This window comes from Wolffia australiana, chromosome 14 (genome assembly GCF_029677425.1).
Source record: "Wolffia australiana isolate 7733 chromosome 14, ASM2967742v1".
Taxonomy (NCBI): Eukaryota; Viridiplantae; Streptophyta; class Magnoliopsida; order Alismatales; family Araceae; genus Wolffia; species Wolffia australiana.
In genome coordinates this window covers 14,839,021-14,864,824 of record NC_135848.1, presented here as the reverse complement: position 1 = coordinate 14,864,824, position 25,804 = coordinate 14,839,021, and the positions used below count along the sequence as shown (strand labels likewise).

General features: G+C 40.7%; 2 protein-coding genes, 1 long non-coding RNA gene and 1 other non-coding gene across 4 annotated transcripts; 3 read left to right on the top strand and 1 right to left on the bottom strand.

The window, feature by feature from the left end:
* Positions 1 to 4: 4 nt before the first annotated feature.
* Positions 5 to 1,585, bottom strand: LOC144711740 (rubisco accumulation factor 1.1, chloroplastic-like). The gene has a single exon (XM_078585760.1). The coding sequence runs from the start codon at positions 1,489 to 1,491 to the stop codon at positions 166 to 168; it is 1,326 nt and encodes a 441-aa protein (XP_078441886.1). The 5' UTR covers positions 1,492 to 1,585; the 3' UTR covers positions 5 to 165.
* Positions 1,586 to 5,061: 3,476 nt separating this feature from the next.
* On the top strand, positions 5,062 to 5,164 carry LOC144712557 (U6 spliceosomal RNA). Its single transcript, XR_013583824.1, has one exon. It is a non-coding gene; the product is annotated as a U6 spliceosomal RNA (small nuclear RNA).
* Positions 5,165 to 6,351: 1,187 nt separating this feature from the next.
* On the top strand, positions 6,352 to 7,630 carry LOC144712345 (uncharacterized). Its single transcript, XR_013583773.1, has 2 exons — positions 6,352 to 7,311; positions 7,428 to 7,630. It is a non-coding gene; the product is annotated as an uncharacterized LOC144712345 (long non-coding RNA).
* Positions 7,631 to 20,266: 12,636 nt separating this feature from the next.
* Positions 20,267 to 22,342, top strand: PEL3 (HXXXD-type acyl-transferase family protein). The gene is made up of 2 exons (XM_078585889.1): positions 20,267 to 20,818; positions 21,335 to 22,342. Exons 1-2 carry the CDS (start codon positions 20,318 to 20,320, stop codon positions 22,208 to 22,210), a joined length of 1,377 nt encoding a protein of 458 aa, XP_078442015.1. The 5' UTR covers positions 20,267 to 20,317; the 3' UTR covers positions 22,211 to 22,342.
* The last annotated feature ends 3,462 nt before the right edge of the window (positions 22,343 to 25,804 follow it).

Here is a 25,804-nt window from a genome sequence, read left to right as displayed (position 1 = left end):
AAACTCCATCCAATTAGTGATCCTCCAATTTATATTCCAATCACACGTGCGAATTCCTAAAATTCTCATGCATCTTGCGATGACCAACAAAACAGGGAGACGGAGACCGAGAGTCTCCGGTTATTTCTGCAACGCTTAATCAACCAAAATCAAGGGAAAAAACCGCTAGTCCCAGTCCTCGTCCTGCAACTGGGCATCCATATCGTCGATAGGGGGGCGCACCACGAGAGCCACAGCGCCGAGCACTCTGGCAGGCTCTTCATCGAGCAACTTCCTCCCCTTCTCCACCTTCATCGCGCCACCGCTAACACCCACCAAGTAAAACCCATCTTCCTCGACCTCCTGCCTCGTCCTGTCCACTACAACAAGCGTCGGCTCCTCCATAGCCGACCGGTTCGTCCGCCAGGGGAGGACCCGCGCGTCAGGGAAAGCCACGGCCACGCCACCGCCGGCCGCGATCAAAGCCAGCGGCTCCCACCGCGGCAGCACCACCCACCGCCGCCAAGCCTTGTCGGCGGTCACCACGCCGAACTCCCCGGCGGCGCGGCAGGCCGGCGCGGCCGCCAGCCCCTCTTCCCCTTCGCCGGACTCCGCCACGGGCAGAACGATGACCACCGTCGCCTCCGCCACCTCCCCGTACCTCATCCTCACCACAGGCACGGTCTGCGCGCTAGCCTCGTCCTCTTCGTCCTCGCTCTCTCCGGCCTTCTTGGCCATCTCCAGAAGAACTCTCTCCCTGCCGGCCTCCGTCTCGACCGCTTCCAAGGCCCGCTCCAGCGCCGCCCTCCTCTCCGAGTCCACGATGGCTTCTCTGCTTAGCCGGAAGTAGCTGAAGGCGAGGCAGTCCCCGGGGGACTCCAGAGAGAAGTCGTCCCAGCCCGGGTCGCCCCTCCGCCGGGGGAAGTCCTTGATCGCTCGGGCCAGCTCCTGCGCGCCCTTGGCGCTGAGCCGCTGCTGTATCACGCGCTGCGCCGCGGCGACTCGCTGGGAGGCGCTGAGCAGGCGGAGCTCGTAGAGGAGGTCGTAGCCGCCGGAGTCGAAGAAGGCGAGGAGGTCCGGGTCGAGGTTGGAGGACTGGAGAGAGTCGCGGACTTGGGCGGCGACGACGAGGCAGTTCTGCTCGACGGAGGGGATGCCGGAGAGCTCTTCGAGCGTGGCGGGGGTGAAGCCGTCTTGGGTCAACGCGGGGATGAGGGAGGAGTACTCGAACCAGGCGCCGAGCCGGTTGCGGAGGGTCTCGATGCGCGCGGCGGTGTCGAGGGAGCTGTACTTGGGCGGGATGGGGGAGGGGGGCGGGCGGAAGGGCTGGTAGAGCTCGCCCGACGGCGGGGGGGGCTGGGAGAAGGGGCGGTTCGCGGCGGAGATGGGGCGGAGGCGCGGGGATTTGGTGGGGAGGGCGCGGGCGAAGCGCGGGAGGAAGGAGCTGAGCCGGCGGTAGGTGTTGGACGCGACGTGGGTCGGGTTGGACGGAGTGAGAGAGAGCGCTGCCATGGCGATGGCAGGGTTCTCTGCCGGGTTCCCTTCCTCTGGAGTGTGGAGGGTGGAAAGATGGGTTCAGCTCTGCGCCTTATCTACAATATGCGCTCTAGGATATTTCTATTCCTCTGCTTCTCTCGTGGGCCTTCCCTTTTGAATTGTGAGGGGACTTATCTTTGGGAATCGTCATGCCTCTTAAATCTGTACATAATTGCATAAACTTGCGTCATTTAGAAAAGGAACTAGTTATGAAACTAAGATATTTCCCGTAATTTTATAGGCGCTATAGGATATTTATTTTCCTCTCCTTCTCTAGTGGACCTTCCCTTGTAAATTTAAAAAGGGACTCTCTTAGATGCCGACTGGGTTTAGGTCTCTAGGGGAGATTGTCTTGCCTCTTAAAACAGACCATGGGTTGCATTAAATTACATCGTTTATGAAAAAAAGTAGATACGAAACTATGAATGATTAATGTGAGCCAAACAATGACTCATATTTGTATGCCAGTGTAGATACATGTATGTGAATTATTCGGAAACATGTGAGAAGAAAAGGCATGTGTTTACCATTAGACATGATCGGATGATCAATAGTTGATTACATATTTTAGACGCATACCTAAGGGGGATTTTTAATCCAATCAATAAACATATCTGATACATTCCATGAGCTCCTTTAGTCAGCCACTAGGCTGGACCTGTCTGGGATTTTGGTCATAAATAAAATATTTAGAGTTGACTCTGTAAGGAGTTCATCATAGTGGGTATTTCATTAGTTTTTATGAGCCATCAAACTGATGAGGAATTCCAACCTTGATGAAAATTTAAACGTTGTTAGATTGGTCTATAGTGCCCAAAATCTAAAATGGACTAGTCCACCTCTAGTCAACTTACTTTTACCCATTTCAACTAGTCAACCATGGGAATATCAAGAATAAAGATCCATTAGTCCATCTTTAGATGGTATTCAAGAATTAAGAAAAGCGATTATCTCTTGGCACAAAATTGCTGAATAGCATGTGCTATATATTATAATTTTTTTCAGAGATTTATGGAGTTGAATGCAACAGGCTTTCAGATTATTTACTTAATTCATAAGATTTATGAAATATTTTTATCAAGCTTATATGCATGATACGTTCACTTTTTATTGTGTAGTCATTTACACATAAGCAAAGAAAAATGTCATTAGAGGAAAAATATTTTTTGTTAAAATAAAAAGCTTCAAATTGGTTATTTAAAATAAGGAATATCATTTCTTTACAGGTCTGTGATGGTCCGTAGTCGTCATCCATTTATCTTCTTATATCCTACTCAAACCATTATATATCACTATCTAGAGTCTATCTCTCTGTGTCTAGTCCTACTCAGTCAGGGCAATACCTTGGGGCAGAAATATGACAGATTCATTACACTAGAACCGTACTCTTCCTTTTTTGGGGTATCAAACCTTATATAATCAGCCAGTTATCTACTAAGCCAGCTTCCCAAGCTCTCGTGGAGATGGTACTTGCTTTATTTTCAAGCCCTTAAGAAGATGCAACAAGTTACAGTTTGGCTCAAACTTAGTCAAAATATGCATCTTTCTTAGTACCTTATATCACTATCATGAGGCTAAATTCAATTCTAACTCATGTAAAGCCTCCACATAAACTATTATTTGTATATTTTAAAGTGAATTTGAAATAGAAGAATATATATGTATATTATTTCACAAGAAATTATTTATATTATAGCTAATCTAAAGTTTTCTACCTGAATTTTAATTCAACTCTAAGTTTTAAGAATAAAAACATGTGATTAATTTTATCTTAAAAGCCAATTAAGGTATCATCTGAAAGGGATAAAATATATGCAAGTCTTTTTTCCACTATTTATTGTGTGTGGAAGACTCTTTCTAAAGAATATTTCAGCAAGCACCCAAACATAAGTTTTGATGATTATCATTCCTCCTCCTATTCAACAATTATGTGTTTCTGATTTTATGTCAGGGTGAGGCCAAAGTTCTTGAATAGTCATATTTTATGTTCAAGGAAATCACGTTCTGTGAGTTTCAGTGTGATTTATCATTTCCACTTTGCATTTTTCATGTTAAACTATTTCCATCCATTTACAATTTAACATTTATGTAAACTTTCTATTTATTTCCATTGACATTTTCTTACCTTTGGTAATAATTTCTTTCATTTCTTTCAGATATTTTTATTACAATATTTAATGGTATATTTAATTCTTATCATCTAAATATAAATATATAATTTAGTGTTAACATATTTTTTCATTTAGGACATCTTTTATCAATAAATTATTCACTCCATATTTTTATATTATTTCTTAATTAGCTTTATATAAATATATAAATTTATGGGTTAAATACTCTTAAAAAAATTATTCTCTAAATTAGGTCTTATCATTACATAAATTCAATCGTAAATAAATAAATTAATAATCATAAAATCATACCTTAAATAATTTGAGACCTAATTTTAACTAGATTTTTACGAAAGGTTATTGGGTTCTTTTTTGTTCTAAATCTTGAATTTAAGTACATCAACGTGCTGAAGTTTTTTTTGTGAAACACATTTTTTCATGAAAGTGGGGATAGATTTTGTCATGCATAATTTTTAGTGCAAGTATTCTCATCATAATTAACAAATATGTCCATTACATATCGGGTTTATGTGTTTGAACTTGTGTATATTGTTTCAATGAAACTTTTTCATGTTTTATTTTAACCATCCATTTACCTAGTGATATATATCTCAACATGATCATAGTGAAATAAAATATAAGTAAGATAATAATATCAGATAGATGCATTGATGAATGTACTTTTGCATATGATTTCATGAAAATCATAGAAACAACACACATTATGCATATTTTGTGAAACCATAAGGGCTTGAGTTATATAAAAATTTGGGTCCTGATTTAACTTATTTTCTGTATTCATTGATGTTTTGGGACTAGCCTCACTTTACTCCATTGGAGTCGAGTGGCTGTTATCATATTTTCTCAAGTGAAATTTAAGGAGAAACAAAAGAGTCAAATGGGATAAAAGGAGAAGCCAAGTACAACAGCTATTCCAAACAAGCAATCCCAAGCCATGAACCAGTCCATAAAATGGGGCCCAATTCAGATATGAGCACTTCAGGCCAAAATTTAGCAACTTCAGAAACCTATTTAAATGGAAGCATGATTTTTGGATTTGAGAAAAGCTTAGATCTTGAAGTTTTTTCCTGATCTGTAACATCAATGGACTGTGGGTATGATGCTAAAATCCAAGTCGTGTTGGCCTTCTAATTTCAATTGATCAAATCCAAGGAATTGTGGCACCTCTATATAAAGCTCTTACTCTATTTTTAATTTTAAACCTTGGATTTTCAACCTGGGACAAACTAAAGTTGGAAAATAGTGATTACAATTACAAGAATCTAGAGTGTCTACCCTTACATGCTCATATTAAGGGTATTGCTATTACAATAATGGAGAAACAAGGATTCACAATCAAATCACGAACCCCTGATAAAGTGCATCTTGTGCATTCATTGTCATCGTCATTCAGGGACATCCGATTATGAATTTTGTCCCTTCGGGGACATCCGATAAAATTGGAACGATACAGAGAAGATTAGCGTGGCCCCTGCGCAAGGATGACACACACAAATTGAGAAATGGTCCATTGTCATCATCATTCACTAAATTTAATGCCTAATTCTCACAATTATGATCCATATTATTTTCCTTTTATGATACTTACACCATGAGTGTGTCATTCCTGTAAGTATTAATCTCTACAGTAGTTCAAGGTAAAATTTACTGTCTATTCATATTTTATCTTTTTCATGGTCAAACCATTAAATATTAGCCATATTTTAAAGTTTAGTTCTTTGAGGAAGAAGAAGAACAAGAAGAATCAAAGTCAAATTTCAAAGTTGTCCAATATTGACGAACAATTTAATTAAATAAAGACAAATTTTTTCTAATAATTCATGTACACTAACCACTTTTTGTATATTCATTTATTTCAGGTGGGATATATTTAAATAAGATGAAATTAGAGAAATTATCATTGAGCATGGCCTTATAAATTAAAATATAAAAAATTGCATTTTTTATTTTAAATGATTTCTCAGGAATTAAGAAGGCCTCGAAAATTAAAAAATACACATGTGAGGCCTATGGCAGCATTTGATGTGGTTGCCCCTACATGGCAGTCGTCCAATAAGTCAGCATAAGTGCAGGCCATGCACAAGGCATATGTGATATAGCGGTGGTCCATAGGAGACTCACAATGGTCCAATGAATATTGGGATAGTTCAAACCAATATTCCCCACAACCATCATATACTCTTCCAAAAATCAAAATCTTTCCATATGGGGTTATTATTTTCAATTTCTGTATTTTTCTCTTCAGGACAAAAAAATTATAGAAATCTTCAATTGATCAAGAATCTGATTGTGTTTCATTGATACTAATCAAATTATTTGCATTTTCGACATAGTGACATTCTACTTGGAGAAAAAATATCATCAGTCCATCATGATGGAGGACCATCAAAGCAAACCAGCACCAGGCCACACGCAACCACACCGGGCAACCCGAGCTGACGCCAAGGACTCGTGACTCAAATACACGGCGTGAGGGTTATTTTCTTTGTTTACCATGAACTCGTGTTGTTTTCATCTGTGTCTTTGTTTTGCGGAATTACCCCACATGTATTCGGGGATTCGGCATTCATTTACACTGTGTGTTTTTAGGACTGATGCCGGCCCTGGGGTGGTGTTGTTAACTTAAACGCCACCGAACAGGCCGGATTAGGGCATCCCCTTCCCCACCCTATAAGAGGGGAGAGGTGCCCTACACTTGGTTTAGGGAATTTTTAAGAAGAATTAGGGAATTTTTAGTTTCTTGAGAGTCATCTCCCTCTCCTCTTCCGTCGACCCCCTTGATTTCTCCTCTTTCTTCTCCATCGTCGCTGATCACCTTCTCCTCTCTCTCCTTCATCGTTGTCGCCCCCCCCCCCCTCCTGATCTCTCCCCTTGACCTCTTCCCCCTTCCCCCGATCCCCCGCTCTCGCACCGATCCTTTTCTCCACCCTGCGATCCACCCCTCTCTTCTCCCCGTGTTCTCTCTCGAACCTCCCTCCTCCACTTTCTCTCCTGACGACACCCCCTTCCCCGATTTTTTGCCCCTCCCAGAAATTCCACCGAACCCTCCAATTCCTGTAGTCTCCCCTCCCCCTTACGCTGCAATCCCCTCGCTCCATCTCCGCGACACACACACACCCCCCTCTTTCCGTGACTTCCCCCTTCTCACCCTCTCTACGCTGCCCCTTACCCTCTTGCCACTGAATCCTGATCCACCTCTTGGCGCTCCCAGCACCACCCTCTACAAACGGGATGCGGATTTTTCCCGTGGTTTCTTCGGCGCCACAAATTCACTATCGGCGCGGTTGGCTCCGCGGCACTCGAATCTGCCGACGCTGCCCCAGCGAGTCGCCTCTGGAGCTGCCTCTCCCTGTCCTGACTGCCGATGGATTTTCTCCCGTGGCTTCTCCCGTCGAATTTCCTGCCGTCGGACTCCCGTGGCTTCCCGGATTTTCTCCCGCGGCTACCTCGGCGCCGTGAGATTCGCTATTGGTGCTGTCGGCGCCGCGACATTCGAATCGGCTGACGCTGATACGTCGAGCACCAAAGTTCTCTTGGCACGCACTGCCCGGTGATCATGCTCGCTACCCCGACTGGTGCGCTACCCATCTTCTACCGCCGAGGATTGATTCTCACGGGCGTGGACTTGTCCCCCATCGCGGCCGCTGGAACCCTGTTCCCCAAGGTCATTCCGCAACTCTCCTCTCCTAATTTGGTTGTTACTTATCCCTTTCCATGCATCCGTTGAACGTGATCTTCCACTATCGTCCATACGATTTTCCCTTTCCCCACATCCTTCAGACGGGTTGGGTAATTGATAGAGGACCTTTCAGACGGGAGTATTCACCGAGAGAATTAGCCACCCGTCACTAACTTCTTAGTGAAGGCTTCAACCCCGCCTGTGAGGGGCCCCAACCGGAGGTCTTGGATCATTCGCCGGAGTCGGGCCTCTTGACCCCTACTAGCCCGTCCCGATGAAATAGAAGAGCCAATTTCCACGTCCACGACGGCCTAGTGTTTTTCGTGTTTTCCTGCATCGAGTGCATACTTCTTGTCATCATCCATTCATTGAAATAGTTGGCCGAATTGTTGTGTTGCAACACGCGCCGATCGATCCCGGCCGTGGACGTGTTGCATCACATCAAAAGTGGGAGAATTGTTGCCAACAAGCCACAAATCCCCAAAAGCAAAAAACAAGTTGATACCAAATTTTGGGCTTGATTTCAGGCCTAATTTGTGGTGGTTCTAGGTTAAAGATGTACTATTTGGACATAGTGGCCTAACTTTACAATTAAATTATAAATTTATTAAAATTTGGATCAAATCACCTCATGGGAGGGGGGAAAGTTTCATTTTTTTGCGAACATGCGAATGAGCACAAACATGAACCTAGGAAACCCATGCCGAACAGTGTTCACGAATGGTTCACATGTTTGTGAAAAGGCAAATTGTTTGAAAATGGTTGGCATTTCCGAGGGGAAAAGGCCCTTCCCCCTCCTCTTCGCCCCTTTTTTTCGGCAAGCCACCATCTCCCTCTCCCCTCACCCCACCCCTGACAGGCCACCTAGAAACATTGAAGAAGGTGAAATTGGCAGCAATTCAAACCAATGGATGAGAATGTTGAAAAGGCACCAAGTCGTGCTTGTAGACAAGAGATCTGCACAAACAACACTAAAGTAATCTCACATAGAAAGTGTCATGGGTCAGAATCATAGGCGATGCACTATTTTAAAGAGATTTACCCCGACCACAATGAATATAGGGTGTCCATGGAAAAATACCCTCCAATCATTACTATTATTGAGAGGAACCAAGATGGGACAGCAACCATGTTATGGAGGGACTTGTAGAAGAACCATAAGAAGCTTCAAGACAGGCTCAAGGGGAAACAAGTCCAAGGGATAGAGGACAACTGGAGTTCCGGTGGTTAACAATCTATTGTCAAAATGTTGACTTTACTGATGAAAGAAAATTATGTTTGTTAATTGTATTGTTGTTTTCATTTTAAATTTGTTAAATCAAATAAATTTATTAATTATAGAAAACTCACTCAAATGTATAGTCGGAGCGAGGTTGTATCCTCAGGGTCTAGCATTTTGAGATGAATGTAATTGTTGAGTTATAACTAAGAAAATTATGATTATTAGTTATAACAACTACTACTGAGTGATAGAGAGAAGTGAAAGAGAGAGATAACATAAGATATTATTTATATCTTTATTGATATCAAAGGTAATACAAAAGTAGGATATTGAGATGAATTACTTGTATTATAATTAAGGATGATATTAAGATAGGTAGTGAAAAAGGTAGATAAGATTAGTAAGATAGATCGAATAATAATATACTATTCGTAATATAAGATATGATGCTTATTTATTTATTTATTAAATAGTAAGTAATATATAAGATGGGCGTAGATATAATAATGATGGATATTAAAATATAGTGACAAAGTGATGAAGGTATGATTTTAATAATACATAAGGAGTTAATTAATAGGAGTGTTTATTTTATCAAAATATAATAAAAGATATGAGGAATAAAGAGGATAAGAATATTAAGGATATCAATGAAGAGATTATTTAATCAGAAAAAGAGGGAGATGATAAGAAATATTTATATATGCTAAGAATTGAAGATTAAGAGAGGTAGGGGGAGAATATGTATGATCTAAATTGTAAGATTTAAGTGGTAAGATAGAGGATATTTAAGGTAGTTTAATTAAATAGATAGATAGAGAGAGATTCAGAACAGATAGAAGGATTATGAAGCTTAGTAAGAGAAGTATTAGAGTGTATTGTTAATATTCTATTTTTATGGTTATCTTAGAATAATAGAAATATGATTTATACTGTTAGAAATATTTAATAATTATCTTCTTATATTTTTAGAAGATAAAACAAAAATAAAAATATGATAAATTGGCAAAAAATCATAGATGCCTCATAGGTGTCTGTAAAAATGCCTCAAAGAGGCCGCAAGGATAGATCAAATGAAATCCAACATCAATTGCAATTAGGACTAGACCTAAGGACTTAGAAAGGATTAAATCGCAAATATCTACCATGAGGAATGCAAGAGCTCACCTGAATCGCCCTCATTCAAGCGGTATGAGAATGGGGGTGTTGATCGCTATCCCCTAGCCTCGGTGTTTGATAAGTTGAAAAATACGTGTTTATATATGTCGTTATTGGGGGTTTTCTGAACTTAGTCAATTTTGATTCAAAACTATTTAACTAGAACTACTAAGGATTAAACGATTAAAAAATAAGAGCAATGCGAGAATGAACGACATGAAAATCAAAAACTCATCAGAACATTCGCACGTAAATTGAACTAAGGAATTGCTAAAATTAAACATAAAAATCAAGTGTAAATTGAATTTGGGTTGAGCCTAGGAATACCCGGAAGGATTTAAGAGCTAAATTTAGAAGAATCCACGCAAGAACAACCAAATTTCCATGATTTTAGGCTTGAATTTTGGGAAGAATTGCAGCACCGGATTGTCAAATTTCTCTCCAAATTGAGGCTTCAAATCCACCCCGAGCTGTTCCTGAGTCTTCGAGAAAGCCATGCCTACTCTCCTCGAGCTTCAAAATCAAGAACGCAGCTCAAATTTCACTTTTCCCTTTTTTATAACCGTGAAATCGGAAAACTTGTTCATCCGATGCTATTACTATTCTTGTCTTTGTCACTTCGTATGTAGGGTGCATGGAACACTGCGATTTGTCCAGCTGGTGCAGCATGTGCTTCATTACTCATACGCACAGCACTGCGTAAGTATGTTTTCCACAGACGACACATCCCGCTCAGCATGCAATCTATGCTGCTGATTGGGCCACATCTGGCTTCGCACGGGCTTAACTCGTTGTGTCGCACACAGTGAGTTAAGTCTCCGGGATTGGTCCGCGGCTGGCTTCGTATGGTGCGCGACATGCACGACGCTCTGTAGTGTGTGTCACACACCAAAAGCACTTATCTTAGTTCTGGTTGGCCAGCACTCTCCATGTATGTGTTGCGCAACTTAACATGTCGGTAGTGCTTAAACTGGCTCAATAAGGGCCAGTTTTATGAGAAAAATGATTTTTATTTAAGAGTAAATTGAAATAAATTGCATAAAACCTTTATTGATACGTAGAAAAATGCTTTATTACTTTCCAAAATAAGTTTTACTGTTTAATTTCTTTTTATTTATAGACATAGGTCAATTAAAACATTTGGTTTCTTAGAAACATCATTTTAAAAATGTTTAAAATGTATAAATTGACCAAATCATTTGTCCAAAGTGTTGTTTAACTTGAAATTTAACAAAATTCTTCTTTTAACCTAAAATCATGATAACAAGCATTAAAAATTAATGTTTTTAAGCATTAAAGGCCCCAAAATATGATGAAATTAACAATTTATTATCTCTTATTTACATGTTATCAATGTTCATCTCCTACCACCTTCGTCCTTTTTGGCACAAATCTGAGATTCTTAGGCACCACCATGGGCAGTTGGAGCCGTCTGGGAGGTGTCATGACACTGCCTGGGCTCATCTACCCGCAAGAAGGGTCTTTCATTGACTCTTAAGCCTATTCAAGAGAAAATGAGGAATCGCAGGCCTTTGAGCACCTTTTAAGGACTAAGGAGGGTCTTAGCTGGCCTTAGGATGGCGTGGTCCAGCCATGGGGTTCTCTAGGAGGCATTGAATGACTTCTAGCGGTTCCCCATGGCAGAAAACCGTTGGACGGCCAATGATGTCGATGGCTAGGGGCAAAGATGGCCACATCTACCCTTGGTAGTCTGATGCCCACGGTAGCTGGTCCAATAGATGTTATTAAATCACAGCCATGGATTCTTTGTAATTCGGATACACCATTTTTTCCATGTCAACGTCCTCCTCAGCTTGTCGTGTTAGTGTCGGCTAGTGCAATTTGTCTAAAATAATAGTAAGATATTGCTATCCAATCTTCCTTACGAAAATTGGAGGGCCTAGATTATATGGGGGCATTTAAGAATGCCTGTAATGAGGTGGGCTTTGGGCCAGGTCAAATCAAAGCCTGATCAATATTTCTTATTATTTGTCTTATGATCGCGGCCCATTTGGCCATGATCCATCTCATCACTTGTCAGCTCGGCCCGGTGTGTAGCTTAAAGAAACAGTTAGATAAAATCCTGTATTGGAAAATTACAGGAAAATAAATGATATATAAATCCCATCCGATGTTATAGATCAAAATAAATGAAGAATCCCCTTCATGCATGTGAGCGGGCCATTATATAAATGCTATAATGCCTTTGATGATTGTGGGCCTTCCTATTCCGTACCTTTGTGCCTGCATTCGTTTTGGGTACCTTTGCACCTACATTCAGTGTGTGATTCTCTGAAGCACCTAGTGAATGAATATGACCAATCTGAACTATTGAGCCTATTCTTTCGCCATTGATTCTCAGGTTACAGCCTTGAGATGTGCCGTAAATCTCTCATCCCAAAACTAAGCTTGTACATGTACATCTTGATCTTGCAAGTGATAAAAGCTCAATCACCTACAAAAATAGCAAAAGCTATGAAAAAGAAGATCAAGAAGCAGGATATGGAGCAAGGGCAAGAGAAATGTGTGTTCTATACGCCTCATGTTTTCAAACATGCAAGGCAAAACCCAAAGCAAAACTATTAATGGGAAGTATGAAAAATATATTAAGGAAAAAGTTTTGCAAGGCATCAAGCTTACTTATCCACATATTCTCAAATAGAGTGGACAACCGTATGCAAGCTCAGCTAGATGGTGAGTTCAATGGGTGTTGGATAGTACCATAAGAAAGAGTGAGATAGGAATTTTTCTTAGTATACATATAAGTTTGTAAAGGACTCGGTGCTTGAGGAGCCTAAGTGAATAGACAGATGGATCTGTGATGAGAACTTCTTTTAGCCTAGCCCTCACCTTCAAAGGGAGCTAACCCATTTGAAGAATAACTAAAAAGTCATATCTGCATCATGACTATATCTTTTGGCTTGGTTATGCATCATTGCTAAGGGACTAACAATGCTTAAGTAGGGGAGTGTTTGATAGACCCAAATGTACCACACAGTCATACATATTTCAAAGTCATTTTTGGTTCATTTCACGTGTATTATCTTCGAATTTACAAGAATTTGCATCTCATTTATTAAATGGAGCCAATGATAACCAATGCATTTTTAATGTCATTTTTTACATATTTTACTAGCCCAAAAATTTCTTAGTAAAAATATGTTTAAAACATTGTTAATTATTCTAAGATTAATGCTCTATTTAGTATGTTATCTATGTTGTTTTAGGGGTGAAACCAAGGTTGAAGAAGAAAATGAAAGATAGAATGAGAAAAAGGAAGAAAGTATATACATATATAAAATAATAAAAGTTGTGGCCTAATTGAAAGGTGAAGGACCCAGTGGCACTCAAGCCAGCCACCACCTAGATAGCACATAGTGCTCAAGCCAGCCAACAGCTAGCGAGCACCACTGCAGTATCATCCCAACAACTAGCTCACTTACAGTGCGCACACAGAGGCCCTAAGAGGCCCAAAAACAGCAGGCCCACATAGGCCCAAGGGGGAGTCCTAACAATGGAGAGGGAAGTCAATATACGATATTGATTAACAATTTTATTGCATTTCTTTTTTGAATATTTCTAGAATGGAATTACATCCCACTCTTTGTTTCCCATATGTGTCGTGTCATTTCGGGTTTTCTCTTAATAGACAGATATGATCTCAGCCGTCCGATCTTCTTAAAGAAGATCAGATGGTGAGATCTACTCATCATATTTAAACTATTTTTATATACTTTTTAGACCTTCCTATTGATTGTCGGGCGTTGACATGGATGAGGGACCACCAAGTGGGTGAATCAAAGCACAGATAGCTTATGGGAAAGGTTGACATGCAGCTGATGTGGAGACGGGTGCATTGAACTAATCATGGTCCAAAGTTGTGATTTAATTGCAGCCGTCAAACCCAAATAAAGACGATTCAGATTGCTAGGGGCACTTCTGTCAAACCTCACCCATAGCCGCCAATGTTGCCAGCTAAAGGGCAGTTCTCAGCCGGCGGGGTGGACCACAAGGCCATCCAACAGCCTGAGAGGATCCCCAAGGCTGTCCTCCTCCATCGACGGCCATGGGAGACCCTTCCCAGGCCATTAAAAGGGTCCAAATGCCCCTAATTCACCCATCTTCCGATTGACATTCCGACGGTGGTTTGAGACTCTTTTGGTGGAAGTGAGAGCATTAGGAGGGTCGTGACAAAATCCTAACTGCTCACAAAGCTCTGGACGACCCTAGAGAGATCTTAGGGAGACGATATTCATGCCAACACGAGGGAGAAGAGACAAGGGGGCTGCACACCAAGGTTTGGCGGTAGCAACCGGAACCACCACCCTTGCTCATCGACTTAGGTCTGCTTCTCGGCTTTCTCTGGTAAAACATTAACTCATAAGCACTTAAAATTCTAAAAAGGAACACATATATATATATCATATTTGTTTTCTTTCCCGCTATCTGTCGAACACCTCTTGGATGTCGACAGAACGACCCCTATTTCTCCCTATTTTTCACTCACAAAAATTGTATAAAAACAGATATATACCTTATTTTGATCTTTTTCGGGTAACCTGTCAGATACCCCTCAGGTGTCAACTAAACCACCCTTGTTTCTCTCGAAATTCTTATATTAACAATATATAAAAAATATTAAGTATACATACTAACTATATAATAAATAATATACATATATAAATCATAGTATACTACTATATGTGATTCTATACTAATAAATATACTTATTAATTATGATTATTCCCTTTTCCCTCTCTTAATCTATCAAGCTATTTAGTTATATTATAACTAGATAATCACTTACTCTCTCTCTAGCTATCTAATTCTTAAATTTTTAGTATATTTAAGTACTTCCCTAGATATCAAATTTCTACTCTATTATTCTTCTTCTTTACTCTATTAAAACAACTACTCTTATTAAGTAACTCCTTACATCTTACTAAGAAAAACTCCTGACTCTTATTAACTCCTTACTATATACACATTGCACCATTTTGGGACACACCATGTGCACGTGTCGCCAAAAGGCGATGCAGGCCACTGTGGCTCCTCCTGTGGAATATCTTCTCTAATTGCCCTATGATGATTACATAGTAGAGGCAAACTCTACTACTCAAGGGTGTCGCCCTAATCCGAGACCACCTCCTATTGCATGGCCCAACCCCACACCACAAGGTGCGACGAGGGGGCTGCCCTCTCGAGCTCGAGACCTTGTGTCAGCTAAACCCACTTAAGTCATGCCTACACCTCCAGCTGCACAGTGGGTGAAGAAGGGTGCCGATAGGCTCCCCAAAACCCCACATATGGCTAAAGATCCCCCATCTACTAGCCACGTATCAGGCAAGGGTAAAGAGGTTTGGACCCCTACACCAATCTCGAATATATTTACCCATTTAGAGGTAGGGGATGGCACTAACAATCAAGGCCACATTGAGGTAGAGGTGAGTAGCATTAGTTCCCCACATGTTGCTCTGATTTCCTCTTCCCCTAGTTCCCCTCCGCCTATATCCTCCTGATCCTCCATATTGCTCCTTGCCCAACACCCATCCCCCTGTCCTTTACCCCCATCTCCTATTGTTGTTAGCCATCCCCTCCTACACCTTCTCTCTCTTGTCCTTCCTCTCACCAACGCGTCTAGACATCCAACACCACATACCTCTCGCCACCCATCTCCAGCTAGCCAATGTCCTTCTTTTGCTATTTTACCTCCCTAGACCCCCACCATTCCCATCACCCACCTTCCCACTCACGCCCACTCATAGATCTACTTCTCGACCTCCCCGACATACCCACCATGCCCCTCCCCAACTCATCTGATGATTCCACTTCTCATATACCACTTACTAAGGAAGAATGCTTGACTACCTGTTAGGCCTCTCTTCCTAGTGATGACACATATGGGGATACTAGTGGACTTGCTTCCATGGGAGAGGAAGAGGACGACACCTCCATATTTGAGGACTTAGATACAAATACTCTACCACTTGATCATACCTCAGATACACCTCGCCCTCGACGCATATATAACACTTGATAGAGGGTGCATCGCAAAAGCCGATAAATCTATGATTCCAACTCTCATTTGGAATTGGTGAGGGATAGGCAACCCCCTCACCTAGTCTCATCTATTCTCACTCCTCAATAAGAATAAACTAGGAATAGTTGGGCTTATTGAGCCAATGACTACCTTGGGTAGGACACACTCCATTATGAGAAAACTCAGAATGGATCATATCTAATGTCACTCCTCAAATAATATCTCGCTATTTTGGACACCAGACTACTCATTGGAGTTTATTGACGAAGGAACCTAGTATGTCACATTCGCCATACAGCTCTCCCTCGTGCCCTACATGCTCACTGTAGTCTATGCATTGCATAGATAACTCGAGCGAGAGGACTTATGGGGGGAACTTGTCCGACATATCCAAACCCACCCGCGGGTTGTTGATCTTTCCAAGTATTTAGGTGGAGATTTCAACTGCATACGAGCACTCAATGAACGCTAGGGAGATCGGCCGCCTAGGTCGCGACCCATGCAAGTCTTCAACGACTTTATACACTAGGCATCACTAGTGGAGCCCCTTACTATAGGTGAGTGATGGACATGGTGCAATGAGCACCAGGCAGATGCGTGTATGTATGAATGACTTGAGTGATGTTTTATCAATAGCACTACACTGACACAATGCACCATTAATATCTAGATCTTATCGTGTGTCTACTCGGATCACTCATAGATTCTACTTTTGTCAAACTCGAGCTATGTGACTTGTGTCTCACTAATGCACGTATGTTTGAACGACTTGTGTTCATCCCCCCCAATTCAATTCCAAGCTGTGGGTAGAGCATGAAGCCTTTTATAACGTTGTGTGCAGCGATTGGCATAGAATGATCTCTATATTGCCTATGGAGAACTTTAGTTATACAGTGAGGAACCTTAAGTTCCACCTAAAATGGTGGAATAGATATGTATTCGGGGACATACACGCACCGGTCAAATAACTCAAAGTGGAGCTTGCAGCTATAGAGCGACAACTACAGGATGCTTGGACAAACGAAGTGGGGAGCACCAACTTCAACTTCGAAAGCAGCTTGAGGTTGCCATGCGAAGACAGGAGATTTTCTATCTCTAGAAATCATGTATCAAATGGTTACTAGAGGGTGATAAGAATACATGTTTCTTTCACGCCTCAATTCGATACTGAGCTCGTCCTAATTATGTAGTCCTATTAGGGTTGCACAATCATGACCCCACGTAGCTAGTGACCGCTGGTGTCGCATACTTTAGTTCACTCCTTGATTCAAAGCCAGCTGTCGTGAATGATAATATATTTGATTCCATCCCCTACTTGGTGGCTGACCTGGAAAGTACCATTCTTACAGCCCTTCCTACACGAGCAAAGATCAAGGAGGTGGTCTTTTCCTTTTGTTGGAACAAGGCCTTGGGACCAGATGTGTTTCCTATGGAGTTTTATAAAGCATGTTGGGATATTATAGGCACAGACTTGGTGTTTGCTATCAAGCATATGTTTACACATAAAGTTCTACTTAGAAGTTGAAAATCCACTTTCTTGGCTCTTATCCCAAAAGTGGACAATCTAGCTTCATTTAAAGACTTTCGACATATTAGTCTTTGTAATGTATGCTATAAAGTTGTATCCAAGAACAAATCGATTAGGGACATTCCTTGGCAGACTTATCTTGCCTACATAATGCGATTTTGTCAAGGGTCGACACATCTAAGATAGTATCGTGCTCGTTCACGTGTTAACCTAGTCACTAGAAACTCATATTCAGGGCTCGAATGTCATCATCAAACTGTATATGGAGAAGCCTTTTGATCAAGTTGAGTGGAGTTTTCTTATTATAGTGTTGCATTGCTTTGGGTTCATTGATGCATTCATCGCTTTTGTTGATGCATGCATTAGAGAGAATCATTTCTCTCTCTTGTAGGACAAAAATCCACATGCTTCTTTACTACCACGCGAGGACTATGGCAAGGTGATTCTATCTCATCCACCCTTTTCATATTGATGGAGGATGTCTTCAGTCGATCACTTACCCAAGCGATTACACATGACCTCATCCAACCTTTTTTTAGGAAAAGGGGATGCCGACCCTCTCGCATTCTCTATTTGTAGATGATGTCATTCTTTTCCTCAATAGATCTAAAAAATCCATTTAGAAACTTATGCGTGTACTCACTGCGTACAAGCGAGGTTCTGGTCAGCTCGTCAATCCCTCAAAGAGTAGTTTTATGGTTGATCCATCTACCACCGTAAACCCTACTAAGATTATCCAACACTATACCCGATACTCACAAGAATGCTGTTGGGATCGGTGCTTTGGTTCGTCCATGGAAATCATGTTTCCATGGATGTGGAAGCGTGGTCGATCAATTCATAATTGATCTTTAAAATAAAATATTGAGTGTACTTTTTGAGGAACTTATTCCACCCTTGACTTGCTCACTTTGAGATCGTTCGGAAGCCATTCACGCGTCCGGCCTCTAGAAGTATTCACGTAATCACTCGGCGCTTGGATCTCCACCTCTTCTTGTTTAACTCTTGTTGGAAACTCTCTCCTTGGTTGATATAGAGAATGAAGTAAGGAGGGGCTCTCAAATCAAGCTTGCATGAGTGCTTCAAATGAGACCCCTTTCCCTCTTTATATTTCACTTAAGGTTTTTCTAAAAAACCCTTCAAAGTAAAATATATCAACCAATGCCCTTACGACCTTGTACCTGTGACCCTCTAGGCCCATGTATCGTTCTAGTTAATAATTTTAGTGGCCCAATTGTTGACCAACCTTATTAATTAAATATATCAGCATATAGATCAATTAAATAATGATTAATTTAACCCAATGAATAGGTTAAGTTTCCAGCTCGCGGGTTGCCAAGCTACACCTCATGCTCTTAAGATACTGAGGAGTCTCGAACTCTCTCATGGAACCTTTATGTCATCGGTTACCGTATATATATAATCCATCATCTGTACGAGACTCTCAAACAACTAAGGGTATGGTTTATCGTCAAACCCTAATATGTCATTCGATTAGTACTGATGTATAATGGGGATCATTGAAGAACGCCTTCTCCAATATCCTTACTACTTTGGCCAGATATTTTTTTGCATTGTCTTCTTTGAGTCAATCTCCTCTTGTCATGAGGGCGGATGATTCCATCTTGACCACTCAATCATCTCTGTAAGCTTGTTACTACATCCGATCTATAACTTATTTGAATCCTATGATTAGAGGCTCGTAAGTTATAGTGAAAATGTAGTCGTCCACTCACGAAATGTCCTTGGTACCTCAGGTCAATGGATCACTAATACAGTTGTGACTTGAATCGACATGATTGACGTTTATGTATAATAACATTCAGGGATTCGTACGAATCAATTCAATGAACTCTTTCTATAAATAGCACCCACTATCTGTCCTTAGTATCGCCACACTCATAACTGCAGGATCGGTTATACTTATCGTATAAATAGGATTAGATAGTGCTATTCTATCCGGATAATTCGATGTCCGGCTTGAATATCCATCAAATAGGAACATTTAGAATACATGTTTAAAGACTACTGATTGCTGTATTATGATCTAATTATAATTCACTAAGTCATTGCACGTATTCATGGACTTCATTTTAAACATCACACAGAATAATAATGAATGCTAGTATTTTATTCAATGAACATAAATAAACATGGTAGTGTGATTGGCTTGATGGCCAAGGGCCACCAATAAAGGCCAGAGGGTTATTTGCTGGCGCAATGAAGGTGGAAGAAACATCAGTTTAACATTCTGTTTAGGAATATCAACATTACGATCGCCACATAGGATAACTTCTTTCATTACTTTTTATGTGGACTTTGTTGTTAGCTCTTTGATGAATATCCAAAATGCATTAAGTTTTAAACCACCTGTTGAATGCTTGGTCATTCAATATGGCCTTGTCAGTTGATGACGTTTAGTTGACGTTGTGTTTTGTTTATATAATACTATCGAAAAGGTTCAGGCAGATAATAGTATATTAGGGAGCATTCAATGCACGTTTGAAGTCATCCCTTTTGTTAATCAAATTCCAATTTCCCTTGAACTTGGCCTTCATCAAAGGGTTTCAAAGGTGGGATGCTTGCTCTATCATCTGAAAAAATAGCGTCTCCTGTTCGTACAAGTTATTCTAGAATGGTTCGGAAGGGCCATCATTTGATTGAATATTGTTGAAAATTGATGAGACGGAGTACTCCGAAAAATGAAGTGGTATGTCTATCCATTTAGCCATCTCCTAACGCGAATTTACGAATGAGACTTTTTACCGTTAAGTACTCACGGATGACGAAAAATACTGAGTTAATTAAGAAGGGTAAAAGCCGGCGTCACTTGCTTTCCTTTTACGGACACATTCAGTTAATGCGATCCAACCACCTTCGAAAGTTCTTAAATGGATTCAATGCATTCGCCAACCATGACAGGTGGAAAGTGGAAACCAGTAAATCGCTCTTTTATAACGCACCCCCTCCCCTATAAATCCAGTGTTCTGTACAGATTCTCCTTACAGACGCAATCGGTTTTCTAGAGATCTTCCAGGCTACCATGGGTTTGGATAGCGAAGTCCTGGCCCCGGTAATGGACCCCGTCAAGCCTGAGACCAGCAACGAGGCGGACAAAGAATCAGTGGTGAAGATCATTGGCAAGTCCCGCGTTCTGCCCGCAGCCGAGAGGCTAGACACGAAGGAATGTCCTCTCATCACCTTCGACTTACCCTACATCACCTTCTACTACAACCAGAAGCTTCTAGTCTACAAGGGTGGCGAATATGAAGTGGCAGTTGAAAAGCTCAAGGATTCTCTTTCGGCTGTTTTGGAGCACTTCCCTCCGTTGGCTGGGAAGCTGGGTAAAAATGAGGAGGGTGTGCTCAGAGTGGAATGTGAAGGTGAGAGCCTTCTCGGAGCAGAAGTTATCGAGGCAGCGGCTGAGGAAGTAGAGGTGTCCGAGCTTGCGGGCGATAATGCCCCCAGCTTCTTACAGCAGCTTGTCCCTTACAGTGGCGTGATGAACCTGGAGGGTCTCAATCGCCCTCTTCTCGCGGTGCAGGTATAACTTTTCCGTTTTTCAAAACTCTTTCGTAAAGTTTGAATTCCGTGCGGACAATAAATTAATTACTGTAGTTGCTAAGCTATTTTTTGATCCCTAAGAAAGTAGTCTCACTTATGATAATTTTGGATTAAGACACTAATTTAAGCGTAGTTTTATTACTTGTGTATTGACTGTCTGTACTAGAATAATAGTGGGATTTTTTAGGAAGGGCGAAAGATAAGGTCGAAGTTTTATCTTTGAAAGAGTACCTGCTATTTCCAAAGATAAGTTGACATTATGTTGTCTCAATATCAAACGAGTCATGCATGTAAACTTAATTTAATTTTGTGTTCTTAAATTTATATTTTGTGGTCTCAAATTCAGTCGTCCATATGAATTCAGCTCCAGAAGATCCCGTCAGTTTCCACATCATTTTCATCATCTTTGACTTAACTATACACCTTTCCCTTCAGTTTTTACATCTTTGGCTGTGTCATGCATCGATGTTCCCTGACTTGACCCTCTGTAAATCAGTTCACGAAGCTCAAAGACGGCCTGGCCGTCGGCTGCGCCTTCAACCACGCGGTACTGGACGGTCACTCGACCTGGCAGTTCATGGGCGCGTGGGCAGAGCTCAGCCGCGGCGCGTCCTCCGTGTCTGTGCAACCCTTCCACGACCGCGCGCAAGCCCGCAGCGCCCGCCTTAAGCTCAGCCTCCCTGAATCCGCCGCCGCCCACGAGAAAGACGACCCCGCCGGCGCCGCCAAGCCGCTCCGAGATAAAATCTTCAGTTTCTCAGAAAATTCCGTGGAGAAGCTCAAGGCAGCGGCCAATGCCGGCCTCGCCGAGGGCGCCAAGCCGCTGTCCACCTTCCAGTCCCTCGGCGATCACGTCTGGCGCGCCGTCTGCCGAGCCCGCCGCCTTAAACCAGAGGACATCACCGTGTTCGCCATCTTCATAGACTGCCGGAAGCGCGTCGACCCGCCGATGCCAGACGGCTACTTTGGCAACATGGTTCAGGCCATCTTCAACGCCACAGCCGCCGGGCTGCTTCTTGCGAGTCCGACTGTTTACGGTGCTACTCTTCTCCAGCAAGTGATCGACGTCCACGACGCAAAGGCAATTGATGCCAGACTTAAGGAGTATGAGGCGGCGCCGAAGATGTTCTATTTCCGGGACGCTGGGATCAACTGTGTGGCTGTTGGCAGCTCGCCGAGGTTCCCCGTGTACGAGGTTGATTTTGGGTTTGGTAAGCCGGAGCGGGTGCGAAGCGGGTCAAATAACAGGTTTGATGGAATGGTGTACTTGTACGCTGGGAGAGATGGCGGTAAAAGTATCGACGCGGAGATCTCCCTCGACGCGGAAGCCATGGAGAACCTTGAGAAGGATGACGAGTTCCTTAACGTCTGAGTGCAGCCTCTCTGCCCAGCTTTCTTCCATTAACACTCTAGTCTTGTTGTTTGATGTCTCTTCTTTGATGCTTGTGACTTGGTTTCAAGTTTTCAACAATAAATTGGGTGTAGACAGTTTTCTTTACAGAAAGCACGACCGAATGTTTGACGGGTGACGTACTAAAAGCGAGCATCTCAATAAAAGTAAATGCGTATATATTCCATGGGCGATGGGGATATACGTCCCACATAAATCATTCCCGCAAGTTTCCTGTTTTTTGAAATGTTTCGCGTTAACTTTTTGGCTGAACCATGCGATTCCTCACTTTCCATGGTTCGGATCTTTATCCAAAAACAAAATAGATGTTATTCGAATATGGTGTACCATGCACACGATTCGTGGATGTATTCAGTCACAGATCTGTGGCACGATGTTGACTGAACTTTCGCATGATGTCGACAACCTCATTTATATTCCCTGCGGTGGGTATTTATTTCCTGGTCCTAATGCGTACAGGAGATCTGTGATAAAGTGTGAAGGGTAGGTAGGATCCATTACCTAATCGCATTATTTTCTTGTCGGATCATGTTAGATGAACAAAAACATAATGAAATCCCGAGAGCGCCCATCGGAATAAGAATTAGTCATTTATTTCTGTTGAGCATTCAATTAATATCTTCTTGTCGGCGCCCACAGTCACAAGTTAAAATAATTCAACAATAAATGGGAGAGAGAGATTGAAAATGCTGATCATTCTTCGGTGAGTTAATATGGTACAAGTTTGTTCGTTTATTCTAAAATATACTAAGTTATAACCGTTCCAATCTACATAGATTGAATCATGCACGTCCATGTTTCATCCTACAAAGATTAAGTCTTATTCGACTACATTTCATGCAATTTATGTTTGAACCAAGACTGAATCGTGTCCCCTAATCTCATGACGAGTAAAGGGTATGCGCTCAAATTTCACTTGTCTAATCTTAAGTTAAATCTGGTTGGTCGAGGACGATCTCGATGCAGTACAGCTGTCAAGTAGATCTCCTTCATACGATATACATCAGCGATTCCCTAAAAAAGTCTACTCATAAAAGTGCTCAGAGAAACTATGAAACTCGAGATACCGCAATTTGTGGATCAACAGACGTGGATTGAAACTCATAAAAAATAGGTTGGATGCGTCTTGTGCGGGGCAGGTATTTATCACAAAACATGGACGCTGATACAAAAATTAAGTTCACGTTGATTTCAAATTAAGTTCCATAAGATGTCTTTACCAAGCATCTAAGAAATAAATAGTTGATAATGAATTCAGTATGTCTTGATTCTCTATTATCAATATCAAATCTGAATTTCATGCATAAGAATATTAGTTCCCTTCGTTGCTCAATTTGCCTTTTTCGAATTTTACTTAAACATGCTTATTTCAAATCATTAATTTGTCACACACACCTGGATTATATAGAATTTAATGAAACTTCTTATCTACTTGAGTTGTTCTTTATCTCCTTTCTTGGACTTTAATGTTCCTAACCGCGTACTTTTAAGCCAAATGCACATGAGGCAATGTATTTGACAATGTTTCTAATATGTTAATGATGTTCAACAGATTGAACTCATAGATTGGATAAATGACCAACATAGGTGACTGAGAACAACCAAATTAGTGAAAGACGTATCACAACATATTTCAAGAAATCAAGACATGAATTAGAATTCACAGATGGTAGTTTATGAGATAATGTTCCTAACATTACAAAAACTCATATATTCGATACACATATGATACTAGCATTACTGTCCAACAAAGGTGAATGAAAACAACCGAATTACATTAATCTGTAACACAACAGTCGGTCTGATCATGATCCGATTCATAGGGTAAAAAAAGCAAAATAAAATCCATACGGTAAAAAAAAAGTTCAAAAAAAGTGAAGGAAATAGAGATAACCATCGTTGAAATTGATATAATCTCCAAAGTTTGATTAGATTTATATCATAAATGATCAAACCATGTCTAACTTTTCTATGCATATTAGTCTATGTTTTCTTCGGCAATTTGTGGAGATCCAAAAAGTCTTTCGTTTGAGATTTATTTCTACATCACTGCCCATGACCTGTAATGAATGTTTGGCCTTGGTCTCATTTTGAACCTGGATACAACTCAGAACATGTTATTCATTGTTTCCCGTTTGAGCTACCGGTTTAATCTAGGGGTCATACTCTAGGATTGGAGATTAGGTAATATGCATAACAGCTGATATATAGAAATAAATAAGCAGATCTCGATAAAAATAACATATTAACCCAAAAAATATTTAATTATTACTGATGGAATTAATTGTAATAGAAATCGAATCCATAGATGAATGAAGGTAGTTTTTCCTACTCCTAACTTCTCACGTACCATCTAAGTTCTTTTGATATGAAGTTAACTTAAAAACGATAGGAGATTAAATACATAATAATATTTTGTATTTATGAGAAAGTTGCAATCCATTTCAGTGAGCCGTTCTCATTTACTCGATAAAAGTAAGAATAGCATGTACTGTGTCAAAAAATAATTAAGAATATTTTGATTTTCCCCAATTTTTCGGGTATTTTCACAGAATGTTCTAACATTAAATTCATAAAAATTAAAGTAAGTGTATTTATTTTGCATTTTATTCCTTATAATCATGGGCTTATTACATTTTTATAATGATTTGATGATTTCCCCATGTGTGGGTATTTTTATGGAATTAAATCAAATGAAATCATAAATAAATTATTTGATAAGTTAGATTATACATTATTTATTTAAACATTTCTAAAATTTAAAAGAAAATTTCATTTGATTTAATCTGCTAAGCCAGTGTCTTAATCTGACCCATTTGGATTGTATCCAATGACTAAGGTCTACTAATCATTCACTACGACTAATGATTTACGACACACTCTTCAACATACTATATTACTTTTTACATAAAAGCCCACTCATGCAATAGAAAAAGGTGCTCTTTTTTCTGAAATAAAAGCTGACTAATGTAGGGACACGTAATTATGTGAATCGATTAAATAAATAAGTTGTAGTTAATGCACTAAAATTCCTTACTTTTCTATTCCTTTAGGTACATACGGAGAAATCCATTATGGTGCATGGATATTAAAGTTACCATTCGGACCTTTTTGGTGCTTTCCAATTCACATGTTTATGTCAAAAAGAACATACAATCATTGATGGCTTTTTGAGGAAATCAATGGTAAGTGAAATCACATTAATGGATCATATTTCTAAACATGGACTTGGGTGCATAATCTTGGGGAAATCTGATGATTTTGTACCGTATTACCTATACATGAAGAGGATCAAGGAGGACAATAAATCAATGACCCCAAACACCCAAAAATCAAGAAACAATATCTAAGGCTTGAGAAAGATTTTTGAACTATTATAATATGTTGTTCCATCTTTACATATTCTATGCATCAATGATATCATATCTACAAATATACTTTCATATATTTAAAAGATTCATTCTTGGATTTTTTTCCTAATGACAATTTATAAAGTTATTCTCTCTTTTAAAATATAAATTGGGCCCATTCTTGAGTTTCAAGAGCGAAGGATTA

Excerpts from the sequence above, each read along its gene's own strand:
- LOC144711740 (XM_078585760.1), bottom strand. The coding sequence starts at position 1,491 with ATGGCAGCGCTCTCTCTCACTCCGTCCAACCCGACCCACGTCGCGTCC.
- PEL3 (XM_078585889.1), top strand. The coding sequence starts at position 20,318 with ATGGGTTTGGATAGCGAAGTCCTGGCCCCGGTAATGGACCCCGTCAAG. Across the intron at positions 20,819-21,334 it reads GCCCTCTTCTCGCGGTGCAG|TTCACGAAGCTCAAAGACGG; the intron begins GTATAACTTTTC and ends TCTGTAAATCAG.